This window comes from Raphanus sativus, chromosome 2, assembly GCF_000801105.2.
Source record: "Raphanus sativus cultivar WK10039 chromosome 2, ASM80110v3, whole genome shotgun sequence".
NCBI lineage: Eukaryota > Viridiplantae > Streptophyta > Magnoliopsida > Brassicales > Brassicaceae > Raphanus > Raphanus sativus.
The window spans coordinates 19,555,423-19,576,222 of record NC_079512.1 but is presented as its reverse complement, the minus strand read 5'-3'; the positions used below and the strand labels follow the sequence as shown (position 1 = coordinate 19,576,222).

At 35.1% G+C, this 20,800-nt stretch overlaps 4 protein-coding genes across 4 annotated transcripts; 1 reads left to right on the top strand and 3 right to left on the bottom strand.

Annotated features, from left to right (window-relative positions):
- Window positions 1-841: 841 nt before the first annotated feature.
- On the bottom strand, window positions 842-2,118 carry LOC108839811 (glutaredoxin-C4). Its single transcript, XM_018612587.2, has 4 exons — window positions 1,901-2,118; window positions 1,436-1,509; window positions 1,154-1,252; window positions 842-1,056 (listed from the first exon to the last, which is right to left on the bottom strand). Exons 1-4 carry the CDS (start codon window positions 2,053-2,055, stop codon window positions 986-988), a joined length of 399 nt encoding a protein of 132 aa, XP_018468089.1. The 5' UTR covers window positions 2,056-2,118; the 3' UTR covers window positions 842-985.
- A 339-nt stretch (window positions 2,119-2,457) lies between these two features.
- Window positions 2,458-12,938, top strand: LOC108842168 (myosin-17). Its single transcript, XM_057002503.1, has 39 exons — window positions 2,458-2,817; window positions 3,690-3,818; window positions 4,029-4,172; window positions 4,277-4,422; window positions 4,520-4,676; window positions 4,780-4,838; window positions 5,157-5,316; window positions 5,423-5,572; window positions 5,653-5,789; window positions 5,883-6,029; window positions 6,229-6,330; window positions 6,407-6,464; window positions 6,548-6,649; window positions 6,754-6,791; window positions 6,890-7,016; window positions 7,098-7,268; window positions 7,553-7,684; window positions 7,801-7,910; window positions 8,012-8,072; window positions 8,162-8,339; window positions 8,475-8,680; window positions 8,780-8,899; window positions 8,998-9,096; window positions 9,171-9,392; window positions 9,470-9,609; window positions 9,801-9,918; window positions 10,010-10,060; window positions 10,160-10,231; window positions 10,318-10,488; window positions 10,613-10,768; window positions 10,869-11,075; window positions 11,184-11,321; window positions 11,415-11,485; window positions 11,576-11,675; window positions 11,770-11,826; window positions 11,924-11,980; window positions 12,062-12,142; window positions 12,218-12,300; window positions 12,385-12,938. The coding sequence occupies exons 1-39, from the start codon at window positions 2,815-2,817 to the stop codon at window positions 12,518-12,520; spliced, it is 4,596 nt and encodes a 1,531-aa protein (XP_056858483.1). The 5' UTR covers window positions 2,458-2,814; the 3' UTR covers window positions 12,521-12,938.
- An 88-nt stretch (window positions 12,939-13,026) lies between these two features.
- On the bottom strand, window positions 13,027-14,066 carry LOC108836839 (MOB kinase activator-like 1B). Its single transcript, XM_018609946.2, has 5 exons — window positions 13,908-14,066; window positions 13,724-13,814; window positions 13,509-13,642; window positions 13,256-13,419; window positions 13,027-13,156 (listed from the first exon to the last, which is right to left on the bottom strand). Exons 1-5 carry the CDS (start codon window positions 13,918-13,920, stop codon window positions 13,085-13,087), a joined length of 474 nt encoding a protein of 157 aa, XP_018465448.2. The 5' UTR covers window positions 13,921-14,066; the 3' UTR covers window positions 13,027-13,084.
- A 2,581-nt stretch (window positions 14,067-16,647) lies between these two features.
- On the bottom strand, window positions 16,648-18,945 carry LOC108842169 (monogalactosyldiacylglycerol synthase 2, chloroplastic). The gene is made up of 6 exons (XM_018615004.2): window positions 18,440-18,945; window positions 17,839-18,173; window positions 17,383-17,749; window positions 17,251-17,313; window positions 17,097-17,171; window positions 16,648-17,005 (listed from the first exon to the last, which is right to left on the bottom strand). Exons 1-6 carry the CDS (start codon window positions 18,758-18,760, stop codon window positions 16,745-16,747), a joined length of 1,422 nt encoding a protein of 473 aa, XP_018470506.1. The 5' UTR covers window positions 18,761-18,945; the 3' UTR covers window positions 16,648-16,744.
- Window positions 18,946-20,800: the final 1,855 nt, after the last annotated feature.

Genomic DNA, 20,800 nt, shown 5'->3' with positions numbered 1-20,800 from the left:
GACATTGAGAAGCATGGATCGGTCGACATTGAAAAGCATGGGTTGATGAATTGACTTGGGAGCATGCAAAGTCCAGAATGGCTTGCAGTTCTTCAGGTGTTATTGCGGGCTTCACTATGCATACTAAATGAATGGAAAAATATTACAATCATATACTAAAAAATATTCAAAATATAAATGTAATGGTTGTAACACATATTTTATGTTCATCATACGAGAATATCTCAATCTTACTGAATTTATGTTACTAAATCGTTTTTTATCACATGCTATGATCATATCAATATATCATCATCATAATTATGAATATATATATATATATATATATATATATTGATTATTTAATTTATTTTATTTTATTTATCAAAAGAACGGTGTACTCTTTTTTTTGTTCCTCAAGCATCGTAGATTGTAGGTTCATACACTGTTTGTCACTGAGCTTCTGAAACTTAGACTGAAATGGCAAATTAAAGACGAGTGGTTCCAAACGTTAGTTTGTGAATCTTGTTGTATGAGAAGTCTCTAGATTCTTTGAGGTAACAAAGACGAGTGGCCTCTTCAGCTGTAATCACTAGACCAGTATGCATTGAAAATGGCCAAGTTATCTCAAGTTTTTGATCAAATGATAGTTGTTGATTAATTTTTTGAAGTTCAAACTTGCTATGTTGGTGTAGTCAATATCTTCTTTGATATTCAACGCAGAGAGATTTAGATGTCAAAAGCTCAAGGACAATATAGGTCAACGACAAGGAAGGAGTAGAGGATGAAGAGGAACAAGGTGAAACTCTATGTGGAGCTTGTGGAGATTAACCAACTTTGTATAAACTCAACTTGTAGTCTATAACTATAACAAGACGTTTATAATCTTTCAGAACAGATTACAAGATTCATAAAAATGGAAATTGAAGTGCTTGCTTACAACACATGAGTGAGAGTATGACAGAGGATAGTGTTTTATCAATTCTTGTTCAAACTAAGATTGAACCTAGAGTTCAGCTTTTGTGGAAACACCGAGAAGTTTGGCCAGTTCTCCGCTCTCATGCGCTTCTACGGTATCTGACAACCAGAAAACAATAAAAAAAATCGATCAATCAGCATATGTTGTCATAATAAGCTAAGACATTTTCTTGAAGAAGAAGGGTTGAGTATTTACCGTCTGATCCTCCGATGTGCTTTCCGTGAATGAAAACCTGTGGTACTGTTCGCCTTCCAACAATCTCTCCAAGTGCACTCTGAACGCTCCAACCATCTTCTGCAAGAGATCAATTTTTACACGAACATCAATTAAAGTTCATCAAATCTCTCAATCGTTAAGTCACAAATGAATCTTCTATACATTGATCCTTTCCAAAAGTAATAGACAAAAGATGGTCAAGAGAAGAAGCATAGTTGGATGATTAACTTATTAAAAAAAAAAGAGTAATAAAACACACACCTCTTTGGTCAAGCTCGACAACATGAGGAACCTGATCCAGCTCAATGAACACAGATTTAGCTCTCCTGCAATACCTGTTTACACAAACCAAGGATACATAGTCGTATTATACATACTGGTGAGTGATGAGTGATCTTCTTACAGCATAACTCTTAGAACAGATACACATCATAGAACTCTTAGAACTGAACTCTCAAAGGTGGAGAGCAAAAATCCAAACATGATTTTTCCCACAAATATCTAAGCTCAACATATCTAGTTGGAACCAGGAGACGATGCTAATGAACTTCAAGTTAGACACATATTCATAAATGCAATGTGAGTACAACGAGTCTTCAGTCTCAAGATTCAATTTGATAAGACCTAAAAAGAAAAGCAAATCAAAAGGCACTAAAGATCCAATCTTTTTTTTTTATGAGAAGCAGACGATTAGTAACAGATAGATAAACAGAGAGAGAGAGGTACGGGCAGTAGGATTTGGAGAAGATGACGATCTTGTGGGAAGAGATGGTCTTCTGAACAAAGTCTGCTTCTGGGGAAGAAACAACAATAGAAAATATGGATGAAACAACTAGTGAGACGAGCAACATTGCCATCGAGAAAGATCTTATCATTGTCATGCCCTCCCTTCTCCTTCTTCTTCTCCTTCTTCTCACTCAGATTTGCAAGGATCAAAGCCGACACTGTAGATGTGTAAACTTGTTAATTGCAACTTGCAAGTGGTGATAACTAACCCAGACCGAACCAAACCAAAACTAAACCGGAAACCAAAACGACCACCACTAATTTTATTTTACAAAAGTAAAATTTTACTTTTTTTTTTACCAGAACAGTAAAATAAGAATCTATCGTTCCTTCCTGGTTGTCTGCTTTCTCTTACATAATTCTTCTTGGGGCGGCTGACCAGGAATGTCCAACTCGAATCCAGCACCGTCCCCAAGTCTCAGTGGCCCCCACTCGACCAATCTCTATTTTCAATCACCCCCCAAAAAAAACATTATTTTTTTCTTTTTTTCAAAAAGTGTTAGAGAGAGAGAGAAAGAAAAAACATTGCTTTGCTGCTGCTCGAGCAAGAGGAGAGAGAAAAAAGCCAATAGACGTCTCAAGTCCAACTCCTTCTTCCTCCTCAACATCATCAAACCTTTCTAGAGAGAGAGAAAAAACATTCCGATTCAACTTGAGAAATACTATTATTTAGTCAAAAATCTGATCTCCTCGATTTTTCCGTGGGCGGCGGCTGTGCTGACTCCGAATAAAACTCTCGACACCACCCCCACCACATCCGATCTGACTCAGCCGCGCTCTGCAAACTCGGCCCCCTTATTGGATGAGATAGTGGCAAAGATAGGATCTTCTTTATTCGAGGAAGAAGAGTAGCCATGGTAATTAATCCATCCTCCTCCTCTTCCATTTGCTTATTCTCTCTTTTATGATTCCATTTTTTTCGACAATTATCTGAGCAACAAAAAAAAAAATAGGATCTTTTGTATGAGATTCGTATTAACATTTTACATACAGGCTCTTATAAAAGTTTAGATATGTGTGTGTTTAACTTCTATTATTAGTTACTTTCAACCTACCTGCCTAGAATAGCATGTAGTATGAGCTGCCCTGCAACCTTCTATGTGTTTTATTGTATATGATCAGGAAACTTCTTTTGGCTCCCCATTATTATTATTTTTATTCTTTTTAACTTCTTTTTCAAGGCTGAAGAAGATATAGTTTTGCAGATTCTAATGTGCTCTAGACTCTTTAGAATAAGGTCCCAGTTTCATATTCCACTTACTATTCTTTGACAATGGACTTAAACTATGAGATCCACTATCGCTCTACTCTTCTTGTATAAAATCTGCCTACTATGTTGTTGGTTCATCAATCTGAATTTGTTCAATAGAATGCCTTTTTTTTTCCAATGGTTCTTGTGTTTATATATATATATATATATATATATATATATATATATATATATATATATATATATATATATATATGTCTTGTATAAGTTGTTCTATGCTTGAGAACATCTCTTCTGGCTTTCTACCTCAAATGCTTATTCAACAGGATCATTGTATTGTTAAAATCACAAATAATTTTAGGCATCTCTTCCTCATTTATCTCTAGATTCTCTACACAAATCTTGAAAAGCTTTCTTTCAAGTGTTTTATGATTCTTCAAGTTTAGTTTCCCTCAATTCAGCTTCTGTGAAGTTATTAATATCTCTGTACCTCACTCTTGCAATCTTTATATATTGTAGGTTGCCCCAGTCAATATTATAGTTGGTTCTCATGTTTGGATTGAAGATCCAGGGTTGGCGTGGATTGATGGAGAAGTTGTCAAAATTAATGGCGAAGAAGTTCATGCACACACCACTACCGGGAAGACCGTAAGTTGACTCTATCCTTCTGCCATGTTTTTTTTTTTTTTTGCATGTAGTTATCCTTTTAAGAAAGAATGTTACTGGATAGGGTGTTTGTGTTGCTTCCTCAACATATGAGCTTTACATAATTTGCAAGACACTAACCTCCCTGTTCCATAAATACAATCATTGAAACCAGACTTCGGCGTTTAATAAATCAATGGATTTTAATGTCAGGTTGTGGCCAAAATCGCAAACGTGTTTCCAAAGGATATGGAGGCGCTCCCTGGGGGTGTTGATGACATGACAAAGCTCTCATATCTACATGAACCAGGTGTTTTGCAGAACTTGGCCATGAGATATGAACTGAACGAAATTTATGTAAGTTGTTGTTCATGTTCCGCGCTGAGTACTTGTTTAATCACATTATTTAATTTCTAAGCACTACACAGTCCTAAGTATTTCCCACTAAATTGCGTTTGCAGACTTATACCGGAAACATCTTGATTGCTGTCAATCCGTTTCAAAGGTTACCACATCTCTATGATACTCATATGATGGAGCAGTACAAAGGAGCAGGTTTTGGTGAATTAAGCCCCCATGTTTTTGCAATCGCAGAAGTTGCTTACAGGTAATGAGGACCAATCAATGATTCCACTAACCGAAATTCTCTTAATCACTCTTTATCCCTATATTTTCTCATGTTTGTCTATTGCTTCTCTGGGTAGAGCGATGATCAATGAGGGCAAGAGCAACTCAATTCTGGTTAGTGGGGAAAGTGGAGCTGGTAAAACTGAGACCACAAAGATGCTTATGCGCTATCTTGCTTACCTTGGTGGTCGATCCGGCGTTGAAGGAAGGACAGTGGAACAGCAAGTTCTAGAGGTGGGGCGTCACAAATCTATGTTAGCTACTGTGTTGATATATCTACAGAGAGGCTTGTAATGCTAGCTTGATTAACTATTTTGGTTTTGTTCTTGTTATACAGTCTAATCCAGTTCTTGAAGCATTTGGAAACGCCAAAACTCTCAGGAACAATAACTCCAGGTATTAGCATGTTCGCTGGGAGTTATTTATTTATTTATTTAAATGATTTTAAGAGTTGCATATTCAAACTTGTTCATGGCCCAAAGCTTTAACTACTTGTCAGAAAATTGTTTTCCAACTAAGAAACCTCAGTGACCAGTTGCACATATGGCACACTAAGTAACTTATAAACCATATTAATATCTTGGTTTTCTTAATCTTTGAAGTGAAGGATTAATCTTTTTTCTCACACCAACTCACTTTACTACGTGATATATTATTGTGCCATAGAGTTATTCAAAGTAGATAACCTCACTGCAACTTTGTCTTTAAATGCAGTCGATTTGGAAAGTTTGTCGAGCTTCAGTTTGACAGAAGTGGGAGAATATCTGGAGCAGCTGTCCGAACATATTTGTTGGAAAGGTCTCGAGTGTGTCAAATATCAGATCCAGAAAGAAATTACCACTGTTTTTACATGTTATGTGCTGCCCCACCGGAGGTACTGGTGCTGCACAATGATAACAATAAACCATGCTTTGAAGCGTTCTGCTTTATACCTCATGAATAAGTAGTTGGGGGATTTCATTTCTGTTCCCATTCTGTAGGAAAGAGAAAAGTTTAAGTTGGGAGATCCTAAGTCGTTCCACTACCTAAATCAATCGAAGTGCTATAAGCTGGATGGAGTGGATGACACCGAGGAGTATCTTGCTACCCGACGAGCTATGGATATTGTTGGCATCAGTGAAGAGGAACAGGTCAGTCTATCATTTGTTCCTTTTCCAACAAGAGATGGTTTCTCTGGTAGAGCATTTTTACTGATGATAATTGCTATCAGGATGCAATCTTTAGAGTTGTTGCTGCAATCCTGCATCTAGGTAATGTCGAATTCGCAAAAGGAAAAGAGATTGACTCCTCAGTTCTGAAGGATGACAAATCAAGATTTCACCTGGATGCGACTGCTGAACTTCTTAGGTATTGTACTATGTCTTGCTTACTTGTTTAATCTTGATTTCTATTTTGTTTCTTCTTTTACATATTTGATCCTTGACTCACTTCTTTAAAAAGGTGTAATGCAAAGAGCTTGGAAGATGCATTGATTAAACGTGCAATGATTACACCAGAAGAGGTTATTACAAAAACACTTGATCCTGATTCAGCCACGGGTAGCAGGGATGCATTAGCAAAAACTATCTATTCACGCTTGTTTGATTGGTACGCAAAGACAATTAAAAATCTATTATTTTGTTTCTTGTTTTCGCTAAGTTCACTCTTCTATAGAGGACATGTTTCACTTATTGTGTCAGTACATATAATTTATGCGTCAAAAATATGCTCCAGAAATGTTTATATATTCAGTACAGCTGCCACTTAGGATTTCTAACTTCTTAAAATCCGTATCCTGTTTTTTCAGGCTTGTTGATAAAATTAACAACTCTATCGGGCAAGATCCAAACTCTAAGACAATAATTGGTGTTCTTGATATCTATGGGTTCGAAAGCTTTAAGACCAACAGGTACGTTTTGTAGCTTGCAGAATTATTTCTTCCTTCTGTGAAGATGTTTGTATTGAGTTTCGTGTTGTTTTTTCAGCTTTGAGCAGTTTTGCATCAATTTTACCAATGAAAAGCTGCAACAACATTTCAACCAGGTATGTTGTGCGCTATCCCACTAGCTTCCAAATATCTTTCTCTCCCTACTTAGCTTTGACGTATAATAATTATACTTCCGCAGCACGTCTTCAAAATGGAACAAGAAGATTATACCAAAGAAGAGATCAACTGGAGTTACATAGAGTTTGTTGATAACAAGGATGTGTTGGAACTCATTGAGAAGGTGTTGGATCAATTCTACTCTTAAAACGATTTTTTTTTTTGTGAAAAATTACAACTAATTCATCCTTCTTGACACCTCTGTGTGTATGTGACTTGCTGGTACAGAAACCTGGAGGAGTCATTGCACTTCTAGATGAAGCATGGTAGGTTGCTAGACTCTTTAGAGGAATCTGATGAAGGCGCTGCTTTGCTTAATTTGACTGAGATCAAGTATATAAATTGATGTTCCATTCTTTTGCAGTATGTTTCCGAAGTCGACACATGAAACATTTGCTCAAAAGCTGTATCAAACGTTCAAAAACAGTAAGCGGTTTACGAAACCAAAGCTATCTCGGACAAGCTTTGCAATATCGCATTATGCTGGAGAGGTAATACATCTTTCACATGCGTATGACAAGGGTTTAGATATTATTCCTGTTAACAACATACTCTCTTTCCTACTGAAACAGGTAACTTATCAGGCTGACTTGTTCCTTGACAAGAACAAAGATTACGTTGTGGCAGAACATCAGGATCTTTTGATCGCTTCCAGTGATACTTTCGTAGCTGGTTTATTTCCTCGCCTAGCAGAAGAAACGTCAAGTAAAACCAAATTTTCTTCCATCGGGTCACGCTTTAAGGTATGGTGATTGGTAATTAGTCTTCCCTCTGTGGAACATGTTTACTCTCTGCTCTTCTTGAAAGCTTTGTTATGATATATTCTCCAGTTAGATATTTAAGGAACTAGGATTTTTCTCTTAAGATCATGAATGGTTTGTGTATAGTAGATACTGACATCAGTACTTGTTTAACTCATGTTGGAGATGAGTCTTGATTAGAGTCATCATGTACTGGCGACTCTAGCTCAATGTATTAGAGATGTTTAAATTGTTTTTAACAAGAAATGCTCTATCTCAAATTCCAGCTTCAACTTCAGTCGCTGATGGAGACACTCAACTCAACTGAACCTCACTACATCAGATGTGTGAAGCCAAATAATGTACTTAAGCCTGCCATTTTCGAGAATCTGAACGTAATTCAACAATTACGGTGTGGTGTAAGTACAGTCGTAACCTTCCATAATATACTTTTCTGTTCGTGGGTATCAACATTTGAGGTACTTCAACTTAAGTTCTTGGTTATTAAACACAAATTTGTCTTAATTCTTTTAAGGGTGTTCTGGAAGCTATTAGAATCAGCTGTGCTGGTTATCCAACAAAGCGGACATTTTATGACTTTCTCAATCGTTTTGGTGTTCTTGCTCCCGATGTTCTGGATGGAAAGTAAGTTGTAGCTGATATAATTTTTGTTTCTTGCATTGGTCTTCGTTGAAACATGCCTTGCACCTTTCCGATGTATATAATGGTTCCTACTTTCTGTGCAGTTATGACGACAAAGTTGCATGCAGAATGCTTCTGGATAAGATAGGCTTAAAGGGTTATGAAGTAAGTCATTGGTAATTGCATTATGTAATGGTTCCTTGATGGTCGTTTAGGAGCTATGACTAATTTATCCAACATGCTGCCACTTGCAGTTAGGGAAAACAAAAGTATTCCTTAGAGCTGGTCAGATGGCTGAGTTGGATGCAAGAAGAGCCGAGGTTCTTGGAAATGCCGCTAGGAGGATCCAAAGGCAAAGCCGTACTTTTATCGCTCGTAAAGAGTTTCGTGCTCTACGTGGAGCTGCTATTGCATTGCAGTCTAATTGCCGAGGTATCTTCTTCCCTAGTTTATGTGCCCAAAAAAATACAAATCGCTTTGCTTCTATGTGTAGCCATGAAACTAGTGGCTTGTTGTATTACTTTTGGAGGATTAAGTAGTCTCTGAAACCTTTTGATTGAATGTAAGGCAAATTGGCATGCAACCTTTATGAGGAAATGCGACGCCAAGCAGCAGCGGTGAAGATTCAGAAGAGTTTCAGAGGACATATTGCCAGAGAATCTTATTTGAGAATTAGGCATTCAGCAATAGCAGTTCAAACAGCACTCAGGGGAATGGTTGCTCGCAATGAGTTCAGATTAAGAAAGCAAATGAAGGCTGCTACTATTATTCAGGTCATTGATAGAAGCTTCTTTGAGTTATTCTTGTTTACATAACTGATAAACTGTTCCTCTTGCCGCATCAATCTGACGGTTCCTCCTTTTAATTTTTAGGCTCGTCTTCGTAGTCACCTGGCACATTCTTACTACAAGAAACTCCAGAAAGCTGCTCTTTCTACGCAATGTGGCTGGAGGAGCAGGGTTGCACGAAAAGAATTAAGGACACTCAAAATGGTTCATTCTCTTTTGTCTTTTTGTATTAAAACATATCTCAGGTTTTCACATATTGATGAAGCAATCAGATTCTTATAATTTAAAATTAATTGAACTAGGCTGCGCGAGACACAGGAGCCCTTAGAGAGGCGAAGGACAAACTTGAGAAGCGTGTTGAAGAACTAACATGGCGTTTACAGCTTGAAAAGCGACAGAGAGTAAGTTCATTTCCATACACTGGCATGATATGATCCTTCAGTTACACTGTTACTGATAATTACGGGTCATATAGACTGAGCTGGAAGAGGCAAAAGCCCAAGAATATGCAAAACAACAGGAGGCTCTGCAAGCAATGCGGTTGCAAGTTGAAGAAGCAAACGCTGCTGTGATTAGGGAAAGAGAGGCTGCAAGGAAAGCTATCGAAGAAGCGCCTCCAGTCATTAAGGAGACTCCGGTATTGGTTGAGGATACTGAAAAAATCAATTCATTAACATCAGAGGTGGAGGCTCTAAAGGTATGTGTTTTTTTAACTTATTATTATCATCCTTCATATGTTCATTACTAAAGTTGAAATCATACCTTTTGTTACAGGCTTCGCTTGAGTCTGAACGACAAGCTGCAGAAAACTTGAGAAAAGCTTTCTCAGAGGCAGAGGCTAGAAACTCTGAGCTGGCCACAGAGCTTGAAAATGCGACGAGAAAAGCAGACCAGCTTCATGAATCGGTACAAAGGTTCGTAAAAATGTATTGATGAAGGATTAGCAAAGAGAGAGTTCATATTCTAATTGCTAACATTTGTTGAACTTGTCAGTTTACATTTGACTATTTCGTTTCTTTTTTTTTACAAGTCTTGATGCTAATAAGCTATAACTGTGTTTCTTCTGTTCTGGATTTTTACATATTGAGTTTGCTTTTGCTTTCAGACTAGAAGAGAAGCTTTCCAATTCAGAATCAGAGATTCAAGTTCTTCGTCAACAGGCACTTGCTATATCTCCAACCAGCAGAACTATGCCCACGCGATCAAAAACAATGCTTTTACCGGTGCCAACAACATATGAATTATTTTTCTTCTTTACATATTAATACAAGAAAGGCCTGTTTGTTCATGTAATATTTTCTTCTCCATGTTCAGAGAACTCCAGAGAATGGAAGTCTTCTTAATGGAGAAACAAAGACCACACCGGTGAGGAGAAATGAACTTTTCTGATTAAATTTACTATTCCTAAGGAGACCAGCATACTTACTTGTTTCTTTGATTGCTTGCTGTCTATGAATGTCACAGGACATGGCTCTTGCTGTACGGGAACCAGAGTCTGAGGAGAAACCACAGAAATATCTTAATGAAAAGCAGCAGGTAACTACTCTGCATGTATCACATACAATGATATTCTTGCACTCTGATTTTCTCTTAATATATGTTATAATCTTTGCGTTATTCAGGAAAACCAAGATCTACTGGTCAAGTGTATCTCACAAAACCTTGGATATGCTGGAGGAAAGCCTGTTGCTGCATGTGTCATATACAAATGTCTTCTTCACTGGAGATCATTTGAAGTCGAAAGAACTAGCGTCTTTGACCGTATCATCCAAACAATAGCTTCGGCCATTGAAGTAAGTTGATTCTTTGTTACTTCATTCCTCATAAGCATTTTATGAACTGTTTTAACGTGATCTACACTCCATAATGTTGATTATTTTCTGAATATAAGTATGAAAATGTTTTCTTCCATTACAGGTACCAGATAATAACGAGGTTTTGGCGTATTGGTTATCTAATTCAGCCACGCTATTACTGCTTCTGCAACGCACACTCAAAGCAACTGGAGCAGCTAGTTTAACACCACAGAGACGAAGAACAACATCAGCATCCCTATTTGGAAGAATGTCACAAGTAAGAAGCTGAAGATCTGTTTGTTTTTCGAATCTTATTTTTAACTGCCTTGGTGTGGAGCCTCAATTCATATTCTGTGCCTTATTAACATTCTAAATAGGGAATAAGGGCATCACCTCAAAGTGCTGGACACTCTTTTCTGAATAGACAAGCGCTCACCAAGCTTGACGACTTGAGGCAAGTTGAAGCAAAGTACCCGGCACTACTTTTCAAGCAGCAGCTTACTGCATTCCTCGAGAAGATATATGGAATGATCAGAGATAATCTAAAGAAAGAGATCTCTCCCCTTCTTGGGTTATGTATACAGGTAATTAATGTAGTTTTTGTTGTGGAAAGTTGATATGCTGATCCTTTTTAGCTTAACTTTCATCAGATAATTGATTAAGTGTACGTGCATGTTGTTTACATGATACAGGCACCAAGGACATCAAGGGCAAGTTTAGTGAAAGGGAGAGCACAAGCAAACGCTGTTGCTCAACAAGCTCTGATTGCCCATTGGCAAAGTATTAGGAAAAGCCTAAACAGTTACTTGAATCTAATGAAAGTGAACAACGTAAGTCTTGCCTTCCATAAGAAATTAACAAAAGAAAAAAATATTATATTTTTTAGGGGATGTTGTTTATATTCTATGTTTTACATGATACAGGCTCCACCTTTCTTAGTCCGCAAAGTATTCACACAAATATTCTCCTTCATCAATGTTCAGCTTTTCAACAGGCATGTTTTCACTTGGCATCTCTACTTTCGTTCTCTTAAACCAGGTTTTCCTTGATTGACAAAAAATGTCTTTGTAATGAAATTGTGCAGTCTTCTTCTACGTCGTGAATGTTGCTCATTCAGCAACGGCGAGTACGTTAAAGCAGGCTTGGCTGAACTAGAGCAGTGGTGTGGAGAGGCTTCTGATGAAGTAAGCCATAGTTTCCTCACGCTTTGCCTCTTAATATTTGTTAAACATTTTACACCTTTTGAGTTTTGATTAATATTGCTTCATCTTATTACAGTATGCTGGTTCTGCTTGGGATGAGTTGAGGCATATCAGGCAGGCAGTTGGTTTCCTGGTATAATTTTTTAATCGATGATTTGCCACTCCTTTTATGCTTCCTTTACATCATTTGCTCACTTTTCTTGTTGTTTTTTTTTTCGCTCTATGTCCAGGTCATTCATCAAAAGCCAAAAAAGACATTGGACGAAGTAACAAGAGACCTCTGTCCGGTATTACTCTCTTCTATTCTGTGAAATCCGTTTACTTTTTACCCTCATGAGCTTAACATTGAAGTTGCTGTTATGGTTCAGGTGCTAAGTATACAGCAGCTATACAGAATCAGCACAATGTACTGGGATGACAAATATGGCACTCATAGCGTTTCTTCAGATGTATGTTTCACTTGTAAATGACTAAGCTTTCTCTTATCTAGAAGGTAGTAATTGTGTTTTTTCCCAAAACCATAGGTTATTGCAAACATGAGGGTGATGATGACCGAGGACTCGAACAATGCTGTAAGCAGCTCTTTCCTTTTGGACGATGACTCAAGGTAAGCTGAAAAGAATGTGTGTTCAGTCTCTTTTGTACACCTTCCCATTTCTAAACTTACCCAACAAAATCAATAACAATGCAGCATTCCATTCACGGTGGAAGACATATCGAAGTCAATGCAACAAGTGGATGTGAATGACATCGAACCTCCTCAACTGATCCGTGAAAACTCAGGTTTTGGATTCTTACTCACACGTAAAGAAGGCAGTGCGTCTTAAGTGTCCTCGGGGAAGTTTGGTATGCTCCAACCAAATACGATTGTTTTTGCTGCATATACATAAATACATAGTGTGAGCCACTGCTTTTTTTATGGGCATTTTGTGTATATCATTTTCCTTCTCTTTCCATTCTTCTTCTTGATTTGGGATCATTCTCTCTGGCCTTTGTATTTGTGGAAAGGCCAGAGTTTATTTCATTCTTTGCATCCCTGTAGTTATGGCAACTCACAGGGGTTATTTGTTTTGTCATAGAAAGGCTTTAGGTGTGTGTTTGATGCTATCTTGTCCACAGAGGGAAGGAGAGTATCTTTTTTTGTTTTGTTTTGTTTTGTTTTATTAAACCATGTATTTGTTTGGTTTGAGTGAGTCTTTATAATCCTTATGGGAAACTGTAATGAGAAAAGCAAACTTTGTTTCACCATTTTTATATAATATAGGTTGATAGAATTTTTATTGATTGATAATTTGAAAACATCACAAGATAGTTTACCAAATACTATCCAAAAAGGAGGAGAAGATGTTTTTTATGGTTTACAAAACGGGTTGATGTAACATAAAATGGTTCTATGGGTTCAGAATCTGTTCCACGAGGTCTTTAACAGGAGCCAACTCTGCTTCATCCATCAACTGGTACTCCTGCATGTTGCATAAAAAACAGCCCATCATAGTTATACAACTTTTACAACATTCCCAAAAAACAAATCAATATGTTGTAGAGAAGATTCATCAACTTACAGATATGAAGAGAACAAGATGCTTGAAGCAAGTGTTGAGATGAGCTTCTTCCTTGAATCCCACAATCTTCTTAAAGTGACAGTGATAGATGTGTGCATAAACTCGAAACAACCTCTTCAAAATCTGCTTCACGAAATCCTTAAAGTTTGGTGGGAATGGTACTCCTAAAGAAGGATGAAAAGTAAACAAGTATTACAAACCAGAAATAATGAAAAAAAAAGTTTTTAACACAAATGATTAGCTTCACGCCTACCAGATTTTTGCGGAAAGATGGCTTCGCTATTGATCTGACTTTCAGTCCAGTTCATGAGATACTCAACATATTCAGGAGCAGAAACCGTTATTGGCTTCTTTATAGCAACTCCATCTGCCCATCTGTACTCATATCTGCACCCAAGAAAAAACGAAAATGACCAAAAGTTTTATTGTTACTGTTGAATGAGAGTTAAGAACGAAGGAGTGAGTTACAATCCAGCATTCATGATTGGGCAAGTGATGGGTGTGCAGAACTCTCCGAGAGTAGCGTACAAAACGTTCACATGGTTGTAGAAATCTACGGCTGAAACAAACCAAACATACGAAGTTAAACTTGAGAAGATATATAGAGTAACCAATTGATAGGATTGTAAATTTGTAATGGATGTGTCTTAACTGTGAATGGCCATCCACTCGTTAATGTCTTCACCAGGAGGTAGTTTCACGGCTTCTCTGAGGTTACCACTTGCAAGAGTGGTTGTGGTGAGCTTCTCAGGCTGAGAACCCTAAATTTTATTAAAAAAATTAAAAATTTGTACGTAATAATAACATAGCCATAAGTTACAAAAAAAAAAAATAAATAATAACATAGCCATAACTTAAACCACATGATGTATTACCAATGCATTGACCTTTCTCTCAGATGGATGTGTCTTCCTCTTCTTAGGTCGAAATGCCGTCCCCTGATTTGCACTGTAAGACGGCAAATATGACTCATCATGTTAGAACCTAGAAAGCCATGTTTTAGGTTATGCTTCAATCTCAATCAACTGTTTGGAAGTATAACATTATTGTAGTTTATGGATTTATAACCATACATTTCTAATCAAATGGGGTTGTTCACACTAGTTTGAAGGTAACACACAACACTAGAGAAGTATCAGGCTTTGTATCTGGGACACAAACCACTTGCAAACAAGTTTTCACTAATACAAAATCAAAGAGAATATAGGAGAAAGATATATAATTTGTAGAACATACCTACTAGGTAAGCCCATTAAATTCATGTCTAGAGAGAGAGAGAGAGCGCTTTGAAAAATTAATCGGAAAGCTAAGTTAAATTAAAAATCGATGAAACAATCGATTCAGAATATACGAATGAGATAAAAGACTGCTCAAACACACATAACTCTGAAGTTTTGTTTTCGAATTGCGGCACTAGTACCAATTCTTTTTAATGCATTGTGGCCGCACTTACACTTATATATATATTCGGCAAATTTACACAGGATATCACGAAGAGAGAAATAATATGAATATTTCCAATAGTGTAATTTAATTTGCACAATTCAAAAATAAAATAAAAATCTGCCAACTCACATCATATAGTTTTTAATTATTTATTTGGAAAGAAAATTTTTCTAAGCAAAAGAAAAATATTTTTTTTCACCTGATCCTTAAAAGTATTTTTTTTAATATTTCACTAACACACCAGCTGTAATCATGTAATAGGTATATAAGGAATATAATCTTTAACAATCACTTATAGAAAGTCAGGAAAATTTATACAGAAAGCAAGAAAATGAGTTCATATATTGTTGTTTCAAAGGAAACTTTTTTATATGCTAATCCTTAGTCAGTAGTCACCTAAATATTTAGAAGTAGAAGGAATGTTAAGATTTTGTACCAAAATATTAATATTGGAAAATTTTGTTTCCTGAATTTTGTTTTTAGTCTAGAAATGCTATACATATTAAATTAGTTTAATTTTTATTAAATATGTCTCTTATTTATTTTTTAATAATTAATAATAAAACAAATTAATTTATATTTATGCATTTCAGTGGAAATATATGTATATGTATTTTGGTTGAAGTGTCTATATTAATGGTATTTTTATGTGAAAAGTTAATTGTTATTAAATTTTGATGGCATTATGTGAAAAGTCACATGAAGAAATCATGGTGACCTGAATTTAAGATAATATTTGGTGTTATAATGAATGATAAAAGTTATGTGTAATTAGTGAAGTTAACATATTATTATCGCTTTCAAAAAATCTGAAAACTAGTCTTGGTAATATTAATTTATACTGATATATCCTGAAAGATTAATAGTAACTTGTATCAAACCAAATTTCAACTAAAAGAAAATAATACAAACCGAGTCTAAGAAGAAAAGTTAGTACAAACTCCATAAAATTGACATAGTGAGATGAAAATACATTTGCAGCATATGCAACTTTTGACATCATTGCATTGCACGATTGGAAATTTGGAAACTTTAGCAATCTGACTCAATGAACACAAACAGAAGCTTATACAACTGGAAGCGTACGTAGAATGCTACGTTAGGGAAAGATAAGAAGAGAATGTTTCTAGCATGAACATTGGTGTGATCAAGATTTCATAATATTAAACAGGTTTAAACCTGTACATTTGCATGTTGTTGCGACTGCATTATGCGAGCGTGCGACCGAGTGCAACGATTAATTAGAAATCATTGTTTCATATCAATAAATTTATGGTGATTTAAAATTAAACTTTTCTGTAACTAGTAAAACTTCGAGTTAATATTCAATCAAATAATAAATAAATTATTTAATTTTAGTAATTCTTGTTCGGACGATGTAAAATATTACACAATTAGATAAAATGATAAGATAATAATTTTTGAAAAAATCTTATATAAATATATGATTCCAATATAAAAATAAACTAATAATTAATGTATATAAATTTTTGTATAAATATATTTTATAGTATACTTTTTATTCACATTAAAGTCTATCTTTAATTATTCTAAATATATTGGTGTTATTTTTCATTTCAAACCTAAAAATTCATTTAAATTTATAGTAGATATTAGTCTAATCAGAATAACATAAACTTTGTATAAGTTAAATTTAATCAATATATACACCGTATAATCAAATATTTTTCTTAATTTTACATAAAGTATAATTTAAATTATATAAAGCTAAAAAGAAATCTGTAAATTAATAACTCTGTCAACTAATAAATTATCAAATCTCAACATTACTAATTTATAAAGTTTTTACCGCAGTTGCAAAATCTTGCAACATTCGAATGAATAAAAGCGACATGCAAACAAACATGACTAATTTTCTCAAAGCGTGATTCATTTTGTTATTGTGAATCTTTTGCTACATTTTGTTATAAAATAATACATTCCACTTAATCAACAAACAAATTATTATTACAAAAATGAAAGTAAAAAGAGATCAAACAAGGAACTAAGTAGAGCGACATGTTGAACATATGACATGAGAAATCAAACTAAACTGGCAAAGGAAGAGGTAAGGGTGTAAGCGACACTAGCAAGATGACCACGTTCCTCCGAGAGCTCATCAATGTCTTTGACAATGTCAAAGACTGCCTCAGGCTGAGCTAGCTTACGTGCATTGTCTGAAGTTTGTTCTAGCTCCTCTGTTTTTGTGCTGAACCATTCACCAACAATTCTTGCTGTCTCTTTGGGACTTCTCGTGAACACTCCTGCACCATTCTCCACTACATACGGCACATTCCCTTTCTCCTGTTCGTTTTCAAGTGTAACTGATATGAGAAACTATACATTATACATATAATAATAATTGATTATCATTAACAATCAATCTACAACCAACCTGTCCGGGAATGTAGTCGTTGAGGATGATAGGAAGTGATCTGATAAGCGATTCAGCGATTGTTCCAGGTCCAGCCTACAAGTAACATGAATCGTTACTCAGTTTTCAGTTTATCAAATTTTTGGTGAATGTAAGATTGTTTTGTGCCTCTTACTTTTGTGATGATGCAGTCACAAGCTCCCATCCATTTCTCCATTTGAGTCTCGAATCCTCTAACCTGTAATGCAATCATACCCAAGTTTGAGTGTTGAAACTTATGAGCCTCTAGTAATGCCTACACACGTACCTTAACAGGAATCTTCCAGTCAATGGCTTCTAACGCAGATGCTAGTTTCTTGTTACGTCCACAGATGACAACCATCTGCCCAATGGGCTTCTTATTGTCTTTGTCATACAACGAATCTTCAAGAGCCTTTGCGGTTTCTTCCACAGGACCCATACCTTCTCCTCCACCCATCAGTAGAACCGCTCGGAGATCTTGATCCATCTCAAGCTCCTTTCTTAGATCATCCTTCACCAGAACCGCTCTTGCAAAAGATGGCCTCACTGGCAAACCAAACACACGGACTTGAGACTCATCAAGCCCATCAAACAACGCCCTTTTCGCCACTTCTTGAGACGGGCAATAGCACCGGTTCACCCCTGGATGAAACCTAAACCATACAAGATAAATAATCAATTTTTTTTTGCATCTAGCATCTCTCAAACACTATAAACAAACCGGCCTATTATTATATAATACCATGTAGGATGACAAGTGTTGAGATCAGTAATAACAGTAACAAAGAGGACTCTCTTTTGTAGCTCCTGCCATTTGAGAACCCACAAGGGAATGTGCTGCATCAGAGGATGAACGCTGATGATAATCTCTGGCTTGTACTCCATCAAACCCGCCTCAACTTCCTTGGCGTAATACGCTGCAATGGCTGCTAGGTAGCAAGAGTGGACCCATTTGGGAGATGTGGTGTGGAATGCAACTTTCCATAGCTGAACATGCTTCACCATGAACTTATACGAACTCTCCATATCGTTCAATGGCCACCCTGTGTATTCCTTCCACACATCCTTCACAATGATCTGTCAAAAAAAACCCACCAAAACCATTTATCAATTTGTATCTGCAAACAGAGCCGGTCCTGATATTTATAGGACTTAACACAACTATGGACTAGAGACTAAATGATCTTTTTTTTTTGATCAAAGAGACTAAATGATCATTATATAAATTTTCTTAAACAAGTTAGGGCCTATACATATTAATAACTTAAATTTTGGGCTGAGACAAATGTTTCATCTGGCAATATGATATCCAAGACCGGCCAGTAAAGACACATTTTGTTTACCTTGTATTTGTCTCCATATTGGATCTTGAAAGCATCGCGAATGGCCTCAGCAGAGGCACGGTGCCCACCTCCAGTGTCGCTCATGAGGATCAGGATGTTCTTGGTCCTCTCCACGCCGAGCTGGACGAGCTCCATTGCGGACTCATCCTCGTCGCTGTAACAAACGTCATTGTCGCTGTCGTCGTAGGAATGCTTGTGAACGTGGTGATGGGTGTGACGCTGAGTATTTTCACCGTCTGCAACGGAAAGGGTAGATTTGGAACTTCCGTAGAGTCGTTCCAGCACTTTCTCTGCAATGGACATGACCGTCGTAGTCATCATTTACGAGACGAGTTAATGAGCTCTGTATGAGAAACAAAATTGAAACTTTTCCTGGAGTTGTCTCCTTCTCACGGTGGTTCAGCACCGGAGAAAGGGAGTTTTCCTAGGAGAGAGGGAGAGAGAGAGAGAGGAGAAATGAATGTGGGATACTAGGATTGATGTGCAAGGAGCAAAAGCTGGGAAGGAAAACAGAGGAGTGGTTGGTGAATGGTGACATTTTTACAACCGTTGGAATCACTGTCTTTTTTTGGAATGTTCGGTTTTAAAGATTCGAATATCCAAGCTGTGCTATAGCTACATTTTTGTTTATTTTAAGAAAATAAAAATATGTTACAAGTTTGATCAAAAAAAAAATACATGTTACAAATCACGTAAACCAAATAGATGGTGTAACGATATAAATTAATATTTAAATTAATATATAATAAATTAATAAACTTTATTGATTTGAATTGGGTCAGTTCAAAATATATACTGATACGAATGGATCAGATAATAATTTCAAAAAAAAAACTATGTAAATATATATTAAAATTATAAACTAACACTAAAGTTTAACCTGCACAACCGTGCGGGTTTTGGTCTTAAGTTTATGTATATATATATATATATATAATTATTTAGATTATTTTTCAAATACCAAAATTTATAATTTGTTTGTTTTATTCAATTAATTATTTTGAACATGTATTTATTGCTTCTTATTATATATATTTTGTTGGATTTGTATTTGATTATTTGACAAACTAATACATGCAAAGTTCAAAAAAATTGAAAATTATTTTATATTTCATTATTTCTTTATCTATTATTAAAACTAATAAATGGATCTAATTTCAATTTAAGTTATATAGTAATATGAAAATAATTATTATTCAGTATTTTTTTAATTTTATGACAATTTAAAATATTCATATACACTAATCTTTAAGCATTTAGTATTAGATATTTATAGAAATGATAAAACAAATGATTGAATATTAAATAAAATTTTGATTTTTGTTTTTAATATGTAGATTTGCAGGTTTATTATTAGAACATAAGTTTTTATGTAACGTAATTCAAACATATATAAATTTAAATTAGGATTTACATAATATATAAATCTTTTTATCTGTTAAAACAATATACATTTTATTAATGGGTCGAGTATGGCAATATCAATGGTTCATTACTAATTAGTAATTCAATTATCTTGTTCTCAAAAGTGAGAAGTATAGGAACTGATCTTTTTTGGGAAAAAAACATTTGTACTTTTCTAAATTTAACAAAAAATTTAATCTTTTTCAATTCTCGGATACTTTTTATGTATATGTTATAAATGTATAAATTTGATATAATCATAAATATTTTACATATATAATTTTCATTTTAATGCTATATATAATGTAATTTTATATTTTTATTGTTTAAGTTTTTGTTTGACATTATCAAATAATAGTATTGATTGGAAAGATCTGTAACTTATATATTTTGTTGTAAAATTAATGATGCAATTTTTTTTGATGTAGTCGTATAAACATTTTTGTAGATTTTGGTTGTAAGTTTGAGAAAATTTAATTATTTACCTGTAAATTTTTCCAAATTAATACATAAGTATTCTAGATATTTTACTTTGTAAAACCAAAAAAAAAAGAAGAAGAAAGATCTATAACTTCAAAAAAAAAAATTTGGAGTATGATTGGAAGAAAGTTTTGGTTGCAAAAAGATTCTACATCACTTCTAAACCATTTGACAATATGATAAAACAATCATCACTAATATGATAACACAATATGAAAGTCAAATTTTAAAATTTTAAGAATAATGAAACAGTAAAATCAACTATTTTTAATTTTACAAAAAATACATTAGCAAATAAAAATCTAAATATATTTTATAAACTAATAAAATATCATAGTTTATTATATTATTAAATTATAAAGTTTTAAATGGTCATGCTGAGTATCTGAAAGTTACCACATATATCCCATCTTTTTCTTTGTTTGTCACCATTCTATGGGTACGGAAAGCTCTTGTATATTCCATTGCTCATTATCT